The following is an 18,833-nucleotide window of genomic DNA, read 5'->3' on the forward strand; positions in this document are numbered from 1 at the left end:
CCTAAACTTCGCCTCATATGTTCTCTACATTTTAATACCTACGTGACGCACACAGTGAGCCGGGGTTACCTGTGGTAAAACAATTGGTTTACTGCGCAAAAACAATGGCTCTGCATGCTCTGCACGTGCGTATTGCATTTTGGTACATTTATTTGACGTCATCTCCTATTTGACGACGCGAAATGACCAAATTCAAGGTTCTGTGGAGCACGTTAGCAAATGTCAATGAATTTTCAGTTCTATCTCTACACTTCTAACCCGCTCATACCAGTTTAATTCCTTGACAATTTCCATAAGGTCGCAATAACAGCAAGTATGATAAATACTGTAGAAAACAGACAACTTTTTTGAAAAACATGTTTCGGCATGCTTATGCCATCATCAGTTTAATGAGTTCCTAAGTGTGAACAATTATGAAGTCTATGGGTAGATGAAAAAATTATTACAACATGACGTAATAAAAAAAAGGATACTAATTACAGCGTGACACCAAACATAAACTAAAAGGTGAGAAAAGAGTTATAATGCTGTAATTGTTTGTTAAGTTCAGGTTTGATCTTATTTATATAAAAAGCTTCTTTGAGTTTTAAATCAATTCCGTTGTTGGCAGAATCCAGAATACTAAAGCACGAAGGGGAGTATTTGTTCTTACATGAAGGAGATGTATTGAAATGCTTAAAAATATGCGAGTTTTTATCGCTTTCCGTGTGTTCCTTTATCCTAGTAGAAAAGTGGCGACTAGTTTCGCCAATATAACGGGAATTACCACCCGCACAAGAAAATTGGTAAACTACCATGGATTTTAGAGCAACAGGAGTACGATCTTTAACACTAAACATGTTTTTAATTTTAAGTGAAGTGAAAACTAATTTAATAGTTAGATCAGATTTGCAAAAGCGCTTAGTAAGTTGTTGGAGTTTAAGGTTCGCTATTTTAGAATAATGGCCGACAAAAGGGAGTTTAAAATAACTTGTATCATTGTCATCATTAATGTTCCGGGTTTTTTGAGAAGAAGACCAGTCAAGATACCGCTTGAAAGTTGTGTCAATAATGTGCCAGGGAAATGAATTACGTTTCAAAGTGTCGGAAAGTTTATTGAGATCGTTTTGAAGGCCGGAGGAATTGTTGTTGATTTTATAGGTTCGGTCAATAAGAGTTCGAATAAGGCCAATTTTGTAGCATGATGGATTAAAACTAACGAAATTAGTTAAGAGACCAGTGTCAGTTTTTTTTATGAAAAACTGAAAAAACACAATCACGCGAGGAGTTGTCAACAAGTATGTCAAGAATGTCATTCTCTTTCTGAAAAGTGAATTTGATGTTAGGGTGCCGTGAATTGATGTAATCAAAAAAATGACATAGCATCCTGTTCGTTATGAAAGACACAGAAGGTGTCCTCAACATAACGCCTATAGAGTAGAGGGTTATTCGAATGGTTGAAATTATTAAGCCACGTTTCCTCGTGGAAACCAAGAAAAAAATTAGCTAGGATGGGTGCAAATGGAGAGCCCATCGCTACCCCATCAACTTGATCATAAAATTTGCCATTAAAAAGAAAATGAGTCTCGGCTGTAATTTAGGAAGGCCATAAAATTTTGCTGGTTGTGAGCCCTTGGGAAAAATCTTAGTATAGGTATCATTATCAATAGAATGCTTTTTCTTAAGTAGACTAATGAAACGCTTAAGTCTGCCTTCTCTTAATAAAGTGGGATCTTTTTCTAATACTTTGAATTTAGATTTATCATTAAGTATATCAAAGCAAGAATCTAAATAAATGTTGCGATCTAAAATAACTACTCCATTGCCTTTATCAGACTTGAGAATTATAATATTGGAATTGTTCCTAAGAGTTCGTAGGATACGGTGTTTCTTTAGATCGTTGCTTGAAGGACGGTAGGAGGAGATATAGTAGTTTGAGCCAGGTGAGCGAACATGTCTTTCAAAAAAGTTGTCTGTTTTCTACAGTATTTATCATTCTTGCTGTTATAGTATGTTGTATCTTCTATTGGAGCTTATAATTATAATTTAGCTAAGTATTTAAGTTCTCTAATTGCTCCACTTTTACCTAGTAAGTATTCGGTAAAAGATTCATTCTCTTTTGTTGAAGAGCTCACGAGTTTCGATTTTAACAACAAGTTTCTCATTTCTTTCGATGTTGAAAGTTTATTTACCAATATTCCGTTAAATGAAACTATTGATATTGCCGTTGACCTTATTCCCAAGCATGACCCTCAATTTCCGATCAAAAAATCCGACCTTAAGAAATTGTTCTCATTCGCTACAGCCGAGACTCATTTTCTTTTTAATGGCAAATTTTATGATCAAGTTGATGGGGTAGCGATGGGCTCTCCACTAGCACCCATCCTAGCTAATTTTTTTCTTGGTTTCCACGAGGAAACGTGGCTTAATAATTTCAACCATTCGAATAACCCTCTACTCTATAGGCGTTATGTTGAGGACACCTTCTGTGTCTTTCATAACGAACAGGATGCTATGTCATTTTTTTGATTACATCAATTCACGGCACCCTAACATCAAATTCACTTTTCAGAAAGAGAATGATGGTAAATTCTCCTTTCTTGACATACTTGTTGACAACTCTTCGCGTGATTGTGTTTTTTCAGTTTTTCATAAAAAACACTTACACTGGTCTCTTAACTAATTTCTTTAGTTTTACTCCATCATGCTACAAAATTGGCCTTATTCGAACTCTTATTGACCGAATCTATAAAATCAACAACAATTCCTCCGGCCTTCAAAACGATCTCAATAAACTTTCCGACACTTTGAAACGTAATTCATTTCCCTGGCACATTATTGACACAACTTTCAAGCGGTATCTTGACTGGTCTTCTCAAAAAAGCCGGAACATTAATGATGACAATGATACAAGTTATTTTAAACTCCCTTTTGTCGGCCATTATTCTAAAATAGCGAACCTTAAACTCCAACAACTTACTAAGCGCTTTTGCAAATCTGATCTAACTATTAAATTAGTTTTCACTTCACTTAAAATTAAAAACATGTTTAGTGTGAAAGGTCGTACTCCTGTTGGTCTAAAAGCCATGGTAGTGTACCAAGTGTCTTGTGCGGGTTGTAATTCCCGTTATATTGGCGAAACTAGTCGCCACTTTTCTAAGTTTTTTTTTATTTTCAGTGCATCTTGAATCGTGATAAAATACTAACTTGCAATTGGGTTTATGTACATGGTACATGTGGATACATGTAAACATCGTGGACAAATAAGAGTGACAACTGCACAATTGTTTTGCTTTTCTTGATCAGAAGGGAAAGGGGGGGGGGGGGGGATAATTTGGCGGGAGGCAATGTGTACGGCGGAGTACTATTTGCTCTTCACTCGCCTGCTTGGTGAGTGCTTCCAAGAGTTAATTTCAATGCTATCAAAATCACAAAAGAGAAAAATTGCCATTAGAATAGAGCTCTAGCCTTTCCCAATGTAAAACATGTGATGATCCTCTAGCGAACAGTTTCTTTGTCATGTCATCTTATGCATGTGCCCATGTATGCATAATTAATATAGACTCATAATTAACAAAAAAACAAAAGAAACTAAATTATGTAGCTTTTTCCTTTTCTTTAGTGACTTTTATGATGACTTTCTTTTGTTTTCTGTTAAGTCATGTACAGCCTGCATTTCTACTTTCTAACATATTTTTTTCACCACTCTAGCAAATTTTACTTCGCTGTTGTAATAATAGAAGTATTTATAACATTTATATTTTAAACAGATTTGAACGGCAGATTTGCAGCTTTATTCAGCTAAAGAATTGCAGCTAACAGTCCACACTCATGGGTCTCGAGGGACTTGAATGTTTCATGAAAAAAATTCCAAAACCCATAAATGTGCAGTTAATAATAAAATTATCAATAATTGTAGAACTTCTCTTCTATTATTTTGTTAACATCTGTTTGGCATGTTCTCCCTTCAAAATTACAGTACCGCTCAAAGATAAGCGAACCATCCAATGCGTTGCAAACTGGTTGTAAACTAGTTTGCAGTTTATTTTAACGTATTTGCGTTTGCGTTTGACGAAAACGCAAATGCAGGCAAACGCATTGAACATGCTTCCCTTGCGAAATGAATTCACAGTTTTTTGGGAATACCTAGGATTTCCTAGGAATTCCCAACTTTTCCCACATATGCAAATAAGCCAATACCAAAAAACTTGGAATTCTTGGGAATTTCTGGCAAGGAATGATCAAGTGTGATGTAATCCCTTAGATTTCCCATTAGCCTTAGCGGGCGGGTTGCTCTACCATGTGCTCCTTGTACTTGTTGTGATTTGATTAAACCCGTTGTGTTTTCGCCTGTTTCGCCTCTCAATAACATTACATGGTGTCAGAAGTGGGATAGGACGAAACATGACATCTTCCGAGTCCAGCAATCGGAAAGGTTTGATTTCAGTAGTCAAGAAGAGCGGCCGAAATGGAGCCGAAGATTCGAACGTTTCCGCCAAGCATCTGGTCTGGCGAAAGAAGAAGAAGAAGAGAGCCAAATGAACACGCTGATCTACGTTATGGGAGATCAAGCAGACGATATCTTGACCTCCTTCAAACTTTCCTCATCGCAGCTGAAACAATATCACACCGTCAAAACGAAGTTTGATGAACATTTTGTAGCTCACCAAAATTTTATTAAAGTTCAGTCGGCGCGCCAAGAAGATGGCGAGATTGTTGACACATTTATTACAGCGCTGCACGCACTCGCTGAACAGTGCGATTCCGGAACCCTAAAAGATGAGATGATCCGAGATCGAATTGTGGTGGGCCTTCAAGACTCAAAATTATCAGAGAAACTTTAACTTGACCCGGGATTATCTCTGGCTAAAGCGATCAATCACGCTCGACAAAGCGAAGCTGTAAAGAAGCCACAAGCCCTTTTTAGGAACGACTTCAAGGATTCTGAAGTTGCAAAGAAGAACGTCGACGCGGTCAAGGTAACACGAAAGAACCCTCCGAAACCCAAGGATGAAAACGGGCTGAAACCTAGGAAAACGCTGCTAAAGAAATCGCCTTCTTAGCCTTCTTCGACACGCTACGAACGCTGCGGAAATTCCTCGCCTCAAAAGCGAGTGAACTGCCCAGCTAAAGACGCAACTTGTTTCAAGTGCTCAAAGAGAGGCCACTGGGGAACTGTCTGTAAATCGTCCAAAACGGTTGGCGAAGTGGAAAAAGATGAAAATTGGTTTCTTGGTGAAATAGGAACTGAAACGAACAGCACCTTTTGGTCAGTAGATCTAATGCTTAATAGCGCACAAGTTCGCTTCGAGATTGACACTGGAGCTGACGTGAGAGTAATCCCTGATAACATCTACGAAGCGCTACAACCGACCCCACCCCTCGTAAAATCAAGCAAGGCATTGTTTGGTCCAGCCCACACTTCACTCCCTGTGCGTGGAAGTTTTGTAGGGAAAGTCCAGAAAGGAGACAAAACAACGGAGCAGGAGATATTCGTAGTGAACGGTGCCCGCATTTCCCTACTGGGCTGCCCAGCTATAGAAACTCTTGCTGTAGTTCAACAGGTTGATGCGGTAGAAGCCACAAACCTCAAAGCAAAGTTTCCAGGACTTTTCACGGGACTTGTAAAACTTCGAGGTCCTGACTACGTCATTAAGCTGAAACCTGAGGCCAAACCATACGCTCTCAGTACTCCCAGGAGAGTTTCTGTACCCCCTCCTGCAAAAGCCAAAGAAGAGCTTTCCCGGATGGAACAAATGCAAATTATTTCCAAGATAGATGAACCAACTGAATGGTGTGCTGGAATGGTAGTAGTACCAAAAGCTAATAGCAAAGTACGCATCTGTTTTGATTTAACAAACCTCAATGAGAGCATCCTGAGGGAGTTCCACCCGCTGCCTAGTGTAGACCACACCCTAGCCCACCTATCTGGGGCGACCGTGTTCAGCAAGCTGGATGCAAATTCAGGATTCTGGCAAATCGGTCTATCACTGAGTCAGCAAAACTTACCACTTTTATCACTCCATTTGGGAGATACTGCTTCAACCCCCTACCCTTTGGGATAAGTTCAGCACGTGAACATTTCCAAAAACGGATCTCACAAGTTCTGGAAGGAACTGATGGTGCCCTTTGTCAGATGGATGATATTCTAGTCTTTGGCAAAACGACTGAAGAACATGATAAACACCTGGAAGCAACTCTTCACCAGCTCCAAGAGGCTAACATCACTCTGAATGAAGAGAAGTGCGAGTTTTCGAAACCTTCAGTGGAGTATCTAGTTAGCATCATTGATTCCGAAGGAGTACGTATTAACCCAAGAAAGTAGAAGCGATACTGGAGATGGAAACCCCAAAGGATCAGTCAGATCTAAGAAGATTCCTAGGCATGGTTAACCAGTCAAATAAATCTCAGCCAAGAATAGCAGAGCTTTCTAAACCATTGAGAGACCTCCTGAGTTAAAAAAACTACTGGTCTTTTTGAACCCTTCGCTCCCGAGACAGATGAAAGCTGCTCTTACCTTCCCCATTCTTGCTGTTCACTATCCTTGCTCACCAAAATTTCGAGATATGTGAACTTCTGAACTTCATTTAATGGGAATTCATTCAGGTTCACACTTTCTTCGCACCTGTTGTTTACTCTCATCACTCCCGCTGTATTTCTGTCAATGCCCAGCTCAGCGTTCAGGTATGTTGCGGCTAAGCTGTGCAGCTTCTTCTGTATGTCTGTCAGGGTGTGCGACATCAGTGTGAGATCATCGGCAAAGTCCAGGTTCTCCCGAAGAGCCTTTAGAGTCCACTGAATACCAGGCCTTTGGCCTGCAAGAGTTGATTTCATTATGCAGTCAATGACAAGAGGGAAGAGCAAAGGAGTCATTTAACACCTCTAACGCACCCCAATCACCATATCAAAAGCTTTGATAGCAGCCCGTAGTGGAGAACCCTGCCAGTGGAATGGTCACAGGGCTTTGTGATGAGTGTAATGAGCTTCTCCGAGATCCCTTAGTGTTCTAACAATCTCCTTAGCACATCCCAGTCTACGATGTCAAATACTTTCCCGTAGTCTTTGAATGTTAGGTACAGAGAGGAGTTCCATTCCAGTAATTTTTCTATTCTTCTCCTTAATGTTGCAATATTATCTGTGCAGGACCTATCTTTAGAGTAACCAGCCTGTTTATCTAGGAGTCTTTTGCCATCCGTTCCGATATTACCCTGTCAAGTATCTTTTATATAGCAATTATAGTATTCAGTAATTCTTACCTATTCTGTTTCGGTCATATAGAAGGCGCGCAAGGTACATGTTGGTGTTTATCATTGTAGTTGTTCCACTGAGTTCAGGATGCATAGCTGGTCTCATACAGCAGCAGCTTTAATTGCAATCTTCGTTTGGAATCCGAAAGGTAAAGCTTTAGTAGATAGTACACTCAAAAGTGTCGTCGAAAACCAACTGTGCAAATACATAAGTTATAAACAGATAAACACGATACTAGAGACGAGGAGTGCGGAAATCATTTCAAATTATCCTTTTATTTTTAATTGAAATGCAGTGATAAATATCTTTCAAAAAAGGGAGGTGCTTATGTGAACCAAATGTTTTATTGGATTTCCTTTTCCAGAAACCACTTTTGACTCACAGAATTGACACATATAGAACTATTAAATTGATCGAAATCAACGTATATTATCTGTTTTAAATTAAACTCTTCATTATGTTAAGGAGTGAATTCTGTGTACCCTTCCTTTGGCTAAAATGACACTAAAGAAACAGTTGCTTTCGACTCGTTCCACAATTTTCAATTTTAGCAGAGAGATGCAGTGGTTTAAATGGCATTTATTTTCACAATTATCTAATATTGAGGCATCTTCCTTTATAGATGTGTCTTGTACGACATGTAACGTTCAAGCAAGTCATGAAAAGTTCACCACTTCCAAGTTGGAATCTTCTGAGCATTGCAATACTTCCACCTGGGTCATCAGTGCACCACCAAAACACACCGTCAGAGTAAGATTTAAAACCTTTCGGTTATCTGATTTACAAGAATATGGACATAATTGGATGAAAATGTATGATGGCAATAGTACAAATGATACCTCGTTGGGGGTTTCTACCGGCGCAAGGCGTCCTTTCACGGTACAGTCACGTGGCCATTTTATGTTGGTGGAGCTAATAAAACAAGGACTGCATTTGACTTCCCTTTCCAACTTTACGGGTTTTTGCTCATTTAACTCAACTAAAGGTAAGTTTCTACTAGTCTGGCTTTTTTTCGTAGTAATTCTAGTAAGTAGAGAGAACGCAGAAATAAATCGTTGCAATCTTACGTAATCAAAATCAGATACCCAAAAATTGTCATGGTTATGATTTCTATTAATGAATTATTAATGCATTTGACAAGGTGTTTTGAATCTATTACCTTGCATGTGTAGATAAACCGAATGTCTCGATCCCAGACCAAGATGAGAGGATTGCACCGGGTTTCTTTGTTTGGTGTTCCGCCGAAGGATTCCCACCAATCAACCTATCCATCTTTAAGAACTCCACCTTTTTGGCTAATGGGACTGGCTTGGTAATGACTCGATTAACTGAAAATTGAATCTACTCATGCGTGGCTACGAATGAAGCTGGTATTGGCGAGAGAAACTTCTCAGTTACTGTTGTAGGTGAGATGTATTTTGCTGTAGTAGCTGCGGTAAAATCCTCTGGTTTTTTAAAGTAATGATTATGCTTTTTGTTTTGTAAAATAAAGAAGAGTAATATATTCTTCATCTACAAGCAGATTGCGGAAATCTGTGTTTTAGCCCTGGCAACGTAACGAACGGCCAAGTTGAAAATAAAATTTTGTGTAATGGGTCGAATTCAGCTGTTGACATGTTCGATTGTCTTCCCACGACGGCTACCATCCTGTAAGTAAACTCTTTTACTGGATTTTCGTACTGTGCGACCTATTTGGCTTATTTTTGCTGAAATCTCCTTTAAACGTTTTGAGGAAGAATGGAAGTCATAGATTTCCAACAAGTTTGGAATGAAAGTCATAGATTTCTCACTATAAGACGCTAAACTGAGATTGTCTATGTTAGGGCGACAAGTTTCATTGATGGCCAGTAGCACTTTAAACTGCTAAATATTGTCTTTTTGCCCACTGAATTAGCAATCTAACAAAGTCCGACATAACACTTACCCAAAGAAGCATTCCGTCGCATGGATGCGCTTAAAATACTGTAAGTACCCAACGGATAACCTGTTTTTGTCATAGTCTGTGAAGAGGCTCCGTCTTAAGGCTCCTGGGCGACGAGAAAATCGGAGAACAGAGGGAGCTGAGCACGGTTAATGAAATACTTTAAGGACCCTTTTCACACGTGACTTTGATAATCAAGTGACATTATAAGTTTTTTAGATTTAACTTTTGTCTATTATCAGAGACCCGCAAAACGTGATTCTCTTCCACAAATTTAGAAAAAAAAGTACTCAACAAAATCAAGATCATTGCTCTTGGTTTGCGCTAAAAGAAACATTTCAATCTGTTGCTGGTCTTGAACGGGCAAACACGAGTGTGAAAACTCGAAAGTTGCTTTTCCTCTATCTTCCTACCTCCTTTAAAGTACTTTGATTTTCTTAACTTTCCTTTTTTTTTTCTCCTTGTTGATATATAAGGGCTTTGAATAAGTTACTAGCGATTCCATCAACATTTCCTTTCCAAAACGAAATACATTTTATAGCCTGTCTGGTCACATTATTCGTGAGAATTACATGACATTTAATGTTGAGAGACGACCATTGTGCCAGTTATCAAATTCTTACCGTAATTTTGTGGAGTCAGATTTGTCTCCCCTCCCGAACCCCGCCTCCAATCAAAAAAGTTTTTCAACAACCACCATACTCCACGTAAAGGGTCTGATGGTTAAAAGCATTACAATTTCTCTCTTTTTTTGTTGCAGGCACAAGCAACACTTCATGTACCCTTATGTAAACTCTTTTCTCTTCTTTCTCTACTGACATCAGGAATAACAAAATAGAGGAGCTACCTGAAGACGTGCTCTCAGATTTATTCTGTCTGCAAGAATTGTAAGTTTGCATCTTCGTTAATTATGATTACGATGTTAAAAGGCATCTAAAAATGAGATGAAAATCGTTAGGTGTCGCAGACTTCAAAAACCAATCGCAACCCTAATTATTGCCTTGATGTACTATTTGCCCTGATTAACCTATGAATTTAAATTCTCAACTCAACAAAAACTTTAAACTCTCCAACACATACCCAAAAGAGACCAGACATATTATGTATACACATGAACCAGAGTTAAATAACCTGTATCACCTTTGCAACACAGACATTCGCGTCTGTAAATTTGGTGTAGTATTGCATAGGCTGGACCATCATCGCGAAACGTTGAAGTTTTTGAAGTTTCCGTTTTTTATGAACGATACTAACGTCTCCTCCATGATCTCTAAGCTTCTTTTTGCAAGAGGCGAAAATGGCTGATGAGGCTCGGTTTCTCAGGAGAGCTGAACTTGTCAACTGGTGCAAAACATGCGGCAGACAGTTCCGCGCCCAGATCTGCGCCCACGTTCGTAAACATTCAAAGAAGTGAAGCCATGGTCATGCGTATCATGAGCATCATCGGCGTCGATAAACAAATATCCTTACTAGCTGCATGTATATGTGTCCTGTATTTACAAAGTTGGCAACCTTTGTTGCAATTGAGTCGTCCTATGAGTAGTCAACTCCCAGATTATAAAGGCTCCGTCATAGTAAATTAAATTTTCATTGTGGTTGCTGTTGTTGTTGTTGTTGTTTTCTTTCTTGTTGTTTTGCAGATTCTTATCCAGAAATAAAATACTGACATTAAAAGAAAACATTTTCTCCACATTGGTGAACTTGCAACTCTTGTGAGTATATCCATTTACTTTTTGGACATAACAGTAACACATAATGCTATCACCGGTAAAAACGGTTCTGAAAAACACCCCGTGTGGGCTTGGTAGTGGGAGGAGAGGGGTGCATGTATGAGCGACGAACTACAAGGTACCAGTGTTTACCTGTAAATCGCTGCAGTGTTAGGTAAGGTAGTTTTTCATAACTGCGTCAGTTTTATCAATTCGTTTTCATAGTGATTACTTTTTAAATTGGATTTCCGAGAAATATATATACAAAATGCATTTATGTTCCTTCTTGGCTTGCAGAGATTTGTCCAACAATACCATTCGCCGTCTCCATCCAAGGACATTCGCCGGACTATCTCAATTAATTTCATTGTACGTTTCTCCTTCATTTTTTCTTAACAAAACCATCGTTTATGAACACAGAAGTAGCTATTTCCGGGTGTAGGCTCCTGTGGAAAAAGATAAGAGAAGTACCCTTTTTGATATTGATGAAATGGTATATGAAATGAATCAAATATGAACTGCGGATATGAAATCAAGTGACGCTATGATCTTCGCAGTTAGGAGCGCAATTTTTGCAATTGCGTAAAGAAGCCTGAAAAATTCAGGGGCCCGGTTGTTCAAAAGCCAATTAACGCTAATCCCAGATTAAAAATTAAGCAAGGAGTTTATTTCTCTGCTCCCAAATGCTGCTCAACGCTGATTTTCGGCAAAACGTGGACTTCAACAGGGTTTGAACCCGTGACCTCGCGATACCGGTGCGATGCTCTAACCAAGAAAACTGGTCATTTGTGGGTTCTAATGGTCCCGTGGGGAATGAATCAATGATGAAATGGTATATGAAATGAATCATATATGAACTGCGGATATGAAATCAAGGGAAGCTATGATCTTCGCAGTTATGAGCGCAATTATTGCAAATGCGTAGAGAAGCCTGAAAAATTCAGGACTTCAACGGGGTTTGAACCCGTGACCTCGCGATTCCGGTGCGACGCTCTAACCAACTGAGCTATGAATTGCGCTCCTAACTGCGAAGATCATAGCGTCACTTGATTTCATATCCGCAGTTCATATATGATTCATTTCATATACCATTTCATCATTGATTCATTCCCCACGGGACCATTAGAACCCACAAATGACCAGCTCCCAACGTCAGTGGCTTCATAGCCCCTTGCGCACGCGCTTCGCACCCGAGTCGCGCGGTCACTCGTTCAAACCCCGTTGAAGTCCTGAATTTTTCAGGCTTCTCTACGCAATTGCAAAAATTGCGCTCCTAACTGCGAAGATCATAGCGTCACTTGACTTTTTGATATTCTTTCCATAAAGAACACAAAGATCTCTTGCGGAGAGAAGATAGAAAAATGTTTGTTGACATCGCTGTTTACTCTTTCCCTTGTTAGTGAAGGAATCATGGTAAAGACACATGGACTTCAAATATTTACAGAGCTTGTGAAACTTAGTAGACTTAATAATATATATGGGTTCATGCAAATTTTCGGTTTTTAAACTTTCAGGATCATGTTTCTTCTGACTTTTAATCCTATTATGCTCTTTCAATGCTTGATCTTAACTTAAGGAGCGGTGCAATGGAACCGTCTAAATACAAGAATTCACAATTAATAAAGAACACTATGCCTAATTTTAGGGACCTGAAATGGAACAGCATTAAAGAGCTGCCCAAGGAATTATTTCTCAACCTGTTAAAGTTGGAGGAATTGTAAGTGCCCTCAAAGGTCGATAAAATTGGAATGTTTTCAAAAAAATTAATGTCGAAACTGGGACCTCAAGTGCAGATAAAGTGTTCATAGCACCTCTCGGTGTACCTCCTCTGACGTCATGCGTTTGGTAATGAGGCCAGTCGTCAAATACCACGGGCACACGGAGCATGTTGTTGACAACAGAAGCAGCCATGACACTAGCGAAAGGCTTCCAGTGTTGAGTTAAAGAAGCAGTACCATCAGCATAGTCAGAGATGCCTTTGATGATGACCCACTCCATCTTAAGATCATGGGCTGCGCTAAACACGCCTGTGAAAAGGAACAAAACAAAACATCAAGCTTTTACCCTAAATAATGGAGCATTCTTTATTTAACTAAGGGGGCAGGGTGGTATTGTTGATTTACCTGATATCACTTAGTCCACCCCTTTATGGTTTTGTTACTCGCCTAAATGGGGCAACAGGGGGCCAGAACCTTCCGTACCACTTCCTGTAAGTTTATCTTCCGACTCTTGCCCTTATCTGTCTTGTTTCCGTCAGTCATTTAGCATTGTTCCTCTTAATCACTTCTTTTGACAGCTTAAGGTGGTATGGTACCCGAAAATATGGTGATTTTCATAAAAAATTCAGTTTCTTACAAGAATAAAGACCCTTAAACACTTGACGAAACACTTGTCAAGAACATTTTGAAATGATCTTGCCAAATTTTCCTCTAGATGTGTGAAATTTAAGGAAAGTATACAGTGATATAAGTGTTTTTACGTAGCAACGGCCATAGCAACTTTTTACAAAATAGAACAACCATTGGACCCCTACCCTGAGATCCAATCTGAAGCGCCTTCGGTTATTTGTGGCTTGTTAAATGCTTAATCCTTGTTGTAAGAAACTTAACATTTTCCTCAAATGTCTATTTTTGACCGACTGACTTCACGCCAACATTTCTACTTTGCAAGGCATTTAAGTAGAATTCTTGAAACTTGGGCCAGTTAAAGACTAATAGAGTTGTGGTGATATAAATCAAAAAAATTGAAACATTTTAAATTCTGTCACGTCACAGGGGATGATTTGTCCAATGGGTGAGGTATGAAATGAGGTTATTTTCAAAAAAGGCCTGTAAAAAGCACTGGAAACAAGAGTTAACTGCCAAAACTTAGGTTCATATCACAGAACAAAACAGAAACTGGCACGATATGCTTGTTTGACAGTCAAATCTTGTCTTGTAAAAGAGCGGGAAGTGTTGGCATCAATGCTTCAAAAGGTTGTGGCTGGTTGCCATAGCAACAATTTTGAGTAAAACCTTCAAAATTCATTTTCTGTTCATGAGTGCAATAGCAAGCAATTGGTCTTTTTCACCAAAATTAAACAAACTTTTTGGTCCATATATAGTGTACCATTCGACCTTAAGTGACAACATTTCATGACCTATATGACTTAAACACCGTAGAAGGGTTTCCACTTTTACTGCATGTACCCTTTTTAGTCCAAGGAGGTTCCCGAAAAGTTTTTCCCCCGCCCTTCCCTCTCCCGCCTCCTGCCTCTTATTTTCCCGGGCTCCCGCCACTCGTCCACCCTTCTAAGGTACCGTCGAAATCCTCCCTGCGCCATACAGCAGAGCCCACCGTAAAAGAGCTCCATTAAAGAGAATGACCGTTTCAAGTTTAGGGTATATTTATAAGAAAATGAAGGATGATGGATGGTTACGTTAATGTGTACAAAATTATTTAAAGCATGAAGTATCACCCGTTTGACCCAGGCCAGGTGGTCGTCTGCGTTTGGCCCAGAAATGTATTGTTTCACTCTAACAATTTCTTTTTACTTCACACCGAATGCTACCCTGGGTACCAGAGGTATTTTTCTCGCGCGCAGCGGACGGAAATACTTCGCTTCGCTTCGCTTCGGCCGAAGGCCGCCGGGCCGGCACGAGCGGTGAAGCCGCGGGTCTCCAATACAGACATGACCGATACCGGAAACCGCGCATGAAAAACCTCTGGCACCCAGGGTCTCTCTCCTCCGCAGAGGCTCAAAGGGTTTTTTCTTTGGGTGGGGTGGATCCGCTGAGTAATGTAAGTGCAGGCATAGAGTTACAGGCGACTTTGCGCCTGCAGTACACTTCGCACAGCGGATTGATACAAGGAGCAAAATTTTGGTTATATCAACGAAGTTGATACATTATCAACTTCGTTGATATAACCAAAATTTTGTATACTACTTCCCCGACGCAGCACCACAGTTTCTTTAGAAACCATCCCCTCCATTCATTTGATATAACGAACGATTGAACCTCTACGGAGGAGAGAGACCCAGGGTAAAGCCTGGTTCACACTTGTGCGATAAGCATAACACAAGCGACATAAGCATGCTTATGCTTATGCAACCTTCTGGGTAAGACAGGGACATGAAATAGGGTACAAAACCCTTTAATAGCGGGACTAGTTATTGCGCGATCGAATGACCTCGTGCATGTTGACATAGAGAAATATAACAGAGATAACTGTGCAGTCAAAACTATTAAAAAAGTCCTCTACATGTTTCTTACCTTCTCCATCCATTTCAACTGCTATCGCGTGGGGATAAAGTCGAACAAGTTCTTGCCGTCGCCTGTGTGAGTCAATTTCCTCAGGTCCACTCAAAAATTCACCACTGCAATGGACATTGACTTTTCTCGCTTTCATGTTCTTCAATGGGGCTTCCCAACCGTCGGCCGCATTTCTGATTAAACCACCAATATCTCTTCCTACTGGTGCAGATAATCCGAAAGGCTGAACTCCAGTATCTGTGACAGTTTTGTTTGCATAGGTAGTCAACTTTGAGGAAATGACCACGTCTCCTAGCTTCAGCTGAGGGTCGGTTCTCTCGGGATTCAAAGCCCCGCAACAGCCAACACAAAACACGGCTTTCGGCTTCAATATTTCCACAGTGTTTTTCACCTTAATCAGTGCACCTCCCGGCTGTGTAGCTCCTTCAGAACAGGTAACTAACGCGATTTTTAGTGGTGTCATGCCGTCTATTTCGCCCATCTCCCCGAAATAGAGAAAGCCAAGTTCTTTCAAATAGCTTTGGAAGGGTTTCCTCAGAAAATGGTAACAAGCAAGAAATTCGCTGTCTTTCACAGTCAATAGAATAATATCTATTGGAAGCACTAAATCTCCCCATTGCTTGAAAACTGATGAAAGATCTCTTTTTTCTGGAATAGTAATACTGAGCTCTGGTGGGTCGTGTTCATTAGCTGACAACATGATGAATTTGGTTTATGAGTAAAAAATGATGTTTACGTAGGATTGCAACTAGACACGCATCACTTCAGAGTCTTCAGAAGAAGGGAAAATTCCCGGAAATCATCGTCACTTTCGATTTCTTTGTTTCCTTCTAGCCGTAAGCGATATTAATTTCCATAACATACAAACATAACAAGGTAATGGAAGAACGTCAAAACAAAAGAAGTATTTATAGCGTGCTCAGCACTTGCACTTGAAGTTTATTTACTTCTCAACTATATTTACTGGGTTGCCGTATGGCAATCCCAGCTGGAAAAGGGGGTAGATTTCTCCGTTTTATTATTTTTATTTTTTTCCATGTCGGTAAAAGTCTTGCCTGTCATTCCCCTGCTAAGTGGTGTCTTTGTGCATAGTACCCTGCTGCGCGTATTTTCTTAGGATCGAGAGGGTAGTGGGAAATGCGTAGATTTCTCTGGTGGACACATTATAACGATTAACTTAACCGGCAATGGCGTCGAAAGTCATGTAGCGCGAATGGCGTTTTAGTGGATCTTTGAACAAAATATACCCTTATGAAGCTCAATAATGGCAAATCAATTGGATACTGAACAAGATAGGCGACAACATCGACAACAATCTGTCGCCCGTCGAGCCGTCTTTTACCAAGTGTGCTGTTATGTAGAACACTGAAGATTCGCAGGGCAGCGATAATAGTGAATTCAAAGACTAGACCAGGTGGATTGAATGGAATTTCAAGCGTTAAAATCGCTGAAAAGGTAAGATTATTGTCGAAGCGATGCCGCAATTGCGTGTCTTCACCACATGTTCCTTTGATCTCACATTATTGTGTTTTCCGTCAAAATATTCGCTTGTTTTCGCTTTCGCTCGAACATATTTACCTTTATTACATGTCCAGTGAATAGTTTTATCCTCTGGGATGAATTTTCCGTCGAAAAATCGGTTATTTGGGCGGTCAGTGTAAAACGCAGACTGCAGACTGCAGACCGGGGGTAAATGCAGACTGAGGTTAAAATAAATATTAGTAATAAAAAAACGAGTCCTAAGGATAAAATAAAGATTGTTTAAAAGACAATCCTGTTTTACATCTGTCAACAGCTCACATTATCATGACTGCAGGTCGCTGCACCTTTTGGGGATGCGATCGTACGCGTTGAAATCAGCTGTGCTTTGTTTTTGCGCTTCCAGATGCATTGCAATGTTCCAAATTATTTTTCACAACCGGTACATCGAGGGAAATCGATCGAAAAACCAACAATTATTACTTCGAATACCTAAATAATCTCGGTTGTCTTTTTTCGTTTCAACGAAATGCAAAAAGAAATTCATGAATTCCGAGCAATTAGTACTATATGATTACATTGTTTAAGCTATGCGTGATAACCCCTAGGGAGAGGTTATAATTGAAAATTACATCTTCCAGATGCAAAACAAACGAACTTGTGAACTAAAGGATAAACATAACGTACACGAAAGCGAATGAAAGGATCCTAATAAGAAATTTTTACACCTCAGTCATACTGGCTTAAGCCGACTGAATTGAAACGTTAAATGTTTGCAAAATCCACGTTATCTCTGTCTTTGTTAATTGGTATTGTAGCCATGCGTGTCAAAATAAATTGAGTTATTGGGTAATTACTCGATTACTTTGTTCAGTGCAGCAAAATGGACAGTTGAATTACGGGGTGGTGACTTCTTTGCCTAAAAGCAACTCACTTAACGAAACTATTCTTTTTCCAACAACAACAAGGATTCAAACAGCTTCAATTCTTTCAGTGTACAAACTCTTTTTTAACTCTTTTTTCATTATTATTTTATTAACCTGCAGTCTGCAGTCTGCATTTTACACTGACCGGTTATTTTGGTGGTTTTTGACAACAGAGGTTAATTATTCGTAATGCGATCGCTTCCGTTGCCGTTAGCAATGGGTCGCATTATCACATTACGCATTTTATGCGCATGGGTCGCATTTTATCGCATTATCACATTACGCATTGATTCCTCTTTATCTATTATTCCTAACAATCTAAAAATATTCGTGCCTCTTCAGTTTTCGGTCGAATCTATGACCAAGAAAGCAGACAAATTGCAGAAAATTTTAGTTTTGCATCCAACAATTCGTAATCAACGCTATAATGACCAAATTTGGCCTGGAAAAAATATTTTACTGTTATTTTTCTTAAATTTTTTCGTTCAACTTTCGCTTTTATAAAATGTTTCAGTTGTCTGTAAATAAGTTATATACTGTTTGGGAAGTAGTTTATTATATGGTTCTTTAATTACTTTTTGCTTTGTTTTTGCAAGCCCGTAATTGGCCCGTGGGCCAGTCACAATTAGCCAATCAGAGCGCGCGTTATATCGGCTACAAACCCCAACTTGAAAAAAATTGCCTGGAACGCTGCACGTACCATAGGCACCCAATGTACCCTCACGGAGGGTATAGTTTAATATTGATTGAATCACAATGACTCAGCAAAATACGTAGACTGGTCACGAAATCCAAGGAATGGTCCTTTGTTTTGAATCATTTTGTGACGGAAACAGGCGAAAAAACCGAATACTTCCCTAATCGATATATCTCTTTTACAGACTGTTTACTAGATCTCGCGTTAGTAAAATACCCATATAAAATATTCTTTGTACAAAAGGAAACCCCATGATATATACTACACGACACCTTACCCGGAGGGCGAAATATATAAACTGACAATTCAGAAAAAATTTCGTATACAATATATTTTTTTTTTTTCAGGTATGCTAATAATAACCAAACGTTTTCAGGGCGTTTTGATGTACAATTTAAGTAACATTTGGTATCTCTATTAATGATCAGTTCTCGGCCTTGTTCTCAATAATTGATTTCTCTCATCATAAACGATTACGCAGTGAATAATGTTTTCGCAGAAGTTGCTAAATGTCTTACTGTTGTACTGATACTCCAAATGTAACGCGAACACCTTCCTTGTTGCAAATGAGCGTGGTGGGTCTATTGTTTCATAGAATAGTATCTCTTCAGTGTTATTCTT

The 18,833-nt window shown here is 39.4% G+C and overlaps 2 protein-coding genes across 3 annotated transcripts in view; both read right to left on the reverse strand.

Annotated features, from left to right (window-relative positions):
• Window positions 1–11,251: 11,251 nt before the first annotated feature.
• On the reverse strand, window positions 11,252–15,845 carry LOC138024395 (death domain-containing ATP nucleosidase-like). Of its 2 annotated transcripts, XM_068871598.1 has the most exons (3): window positions 15,111–15,845; window positions 12,681–12,884; window positions 11,252–11,303 (listed from the first exon to the last, which is right to left on the reverse strand). In XM_068871598.1, exons 1-3 carry the CDS (start codon window positions 15,808–15,810, stop codon window positions 11,284–11,286), a joined length of 924 nt encoding a protein of 307 aa, XP_068727699.1. In that variant the 5' UTR covers window positions 15,811–15,845; the 3' UTR covers window positions 11,252–11,283. The 2 variants fall into 2 exon arrangements, with proteins under 2 accessions (XP_068727699.1, XP_068727698.1); XM_068871597.1 differs by lacking the exon at window positions 11,252–11,303 and having other exon boundaries at window positions 12,521–12,884.
• A 2,699-nt stretch (window positions 15,846–18,544) lies between these two features.
• Window positions 18,545–18,833, reverse strand: part of LOC138024396 (death domain-containing ATP nucleosidase-like) — an 11,149-nt gene continuing 10,860 nt past the window's right edge. Inside the window, exon 4 of the mRNA XM_068871599.1 lies at window positions 18,545–18,833. This exon is cut by the window's right edge and continues 721 nt beyond it. The gene's annotated coding sequence lies outside the window, so the exon portion shown is untranslated.

This window comes from Montipora capricornis, chromosome 11 (assembly GCF_036669925.1).
Source record: "Montipora capricornis isolate CH-2021 chromosome 11, ASM3666992v2, whole genome shotgun sequence".
NCBI classification, from domain to species: domain Eukaryota; kingdom Metazoa; phylum Cnidaria; class Anthozoa; order Scleractinia; family Acroporidae; genus Montipora; species Montipora capricornis.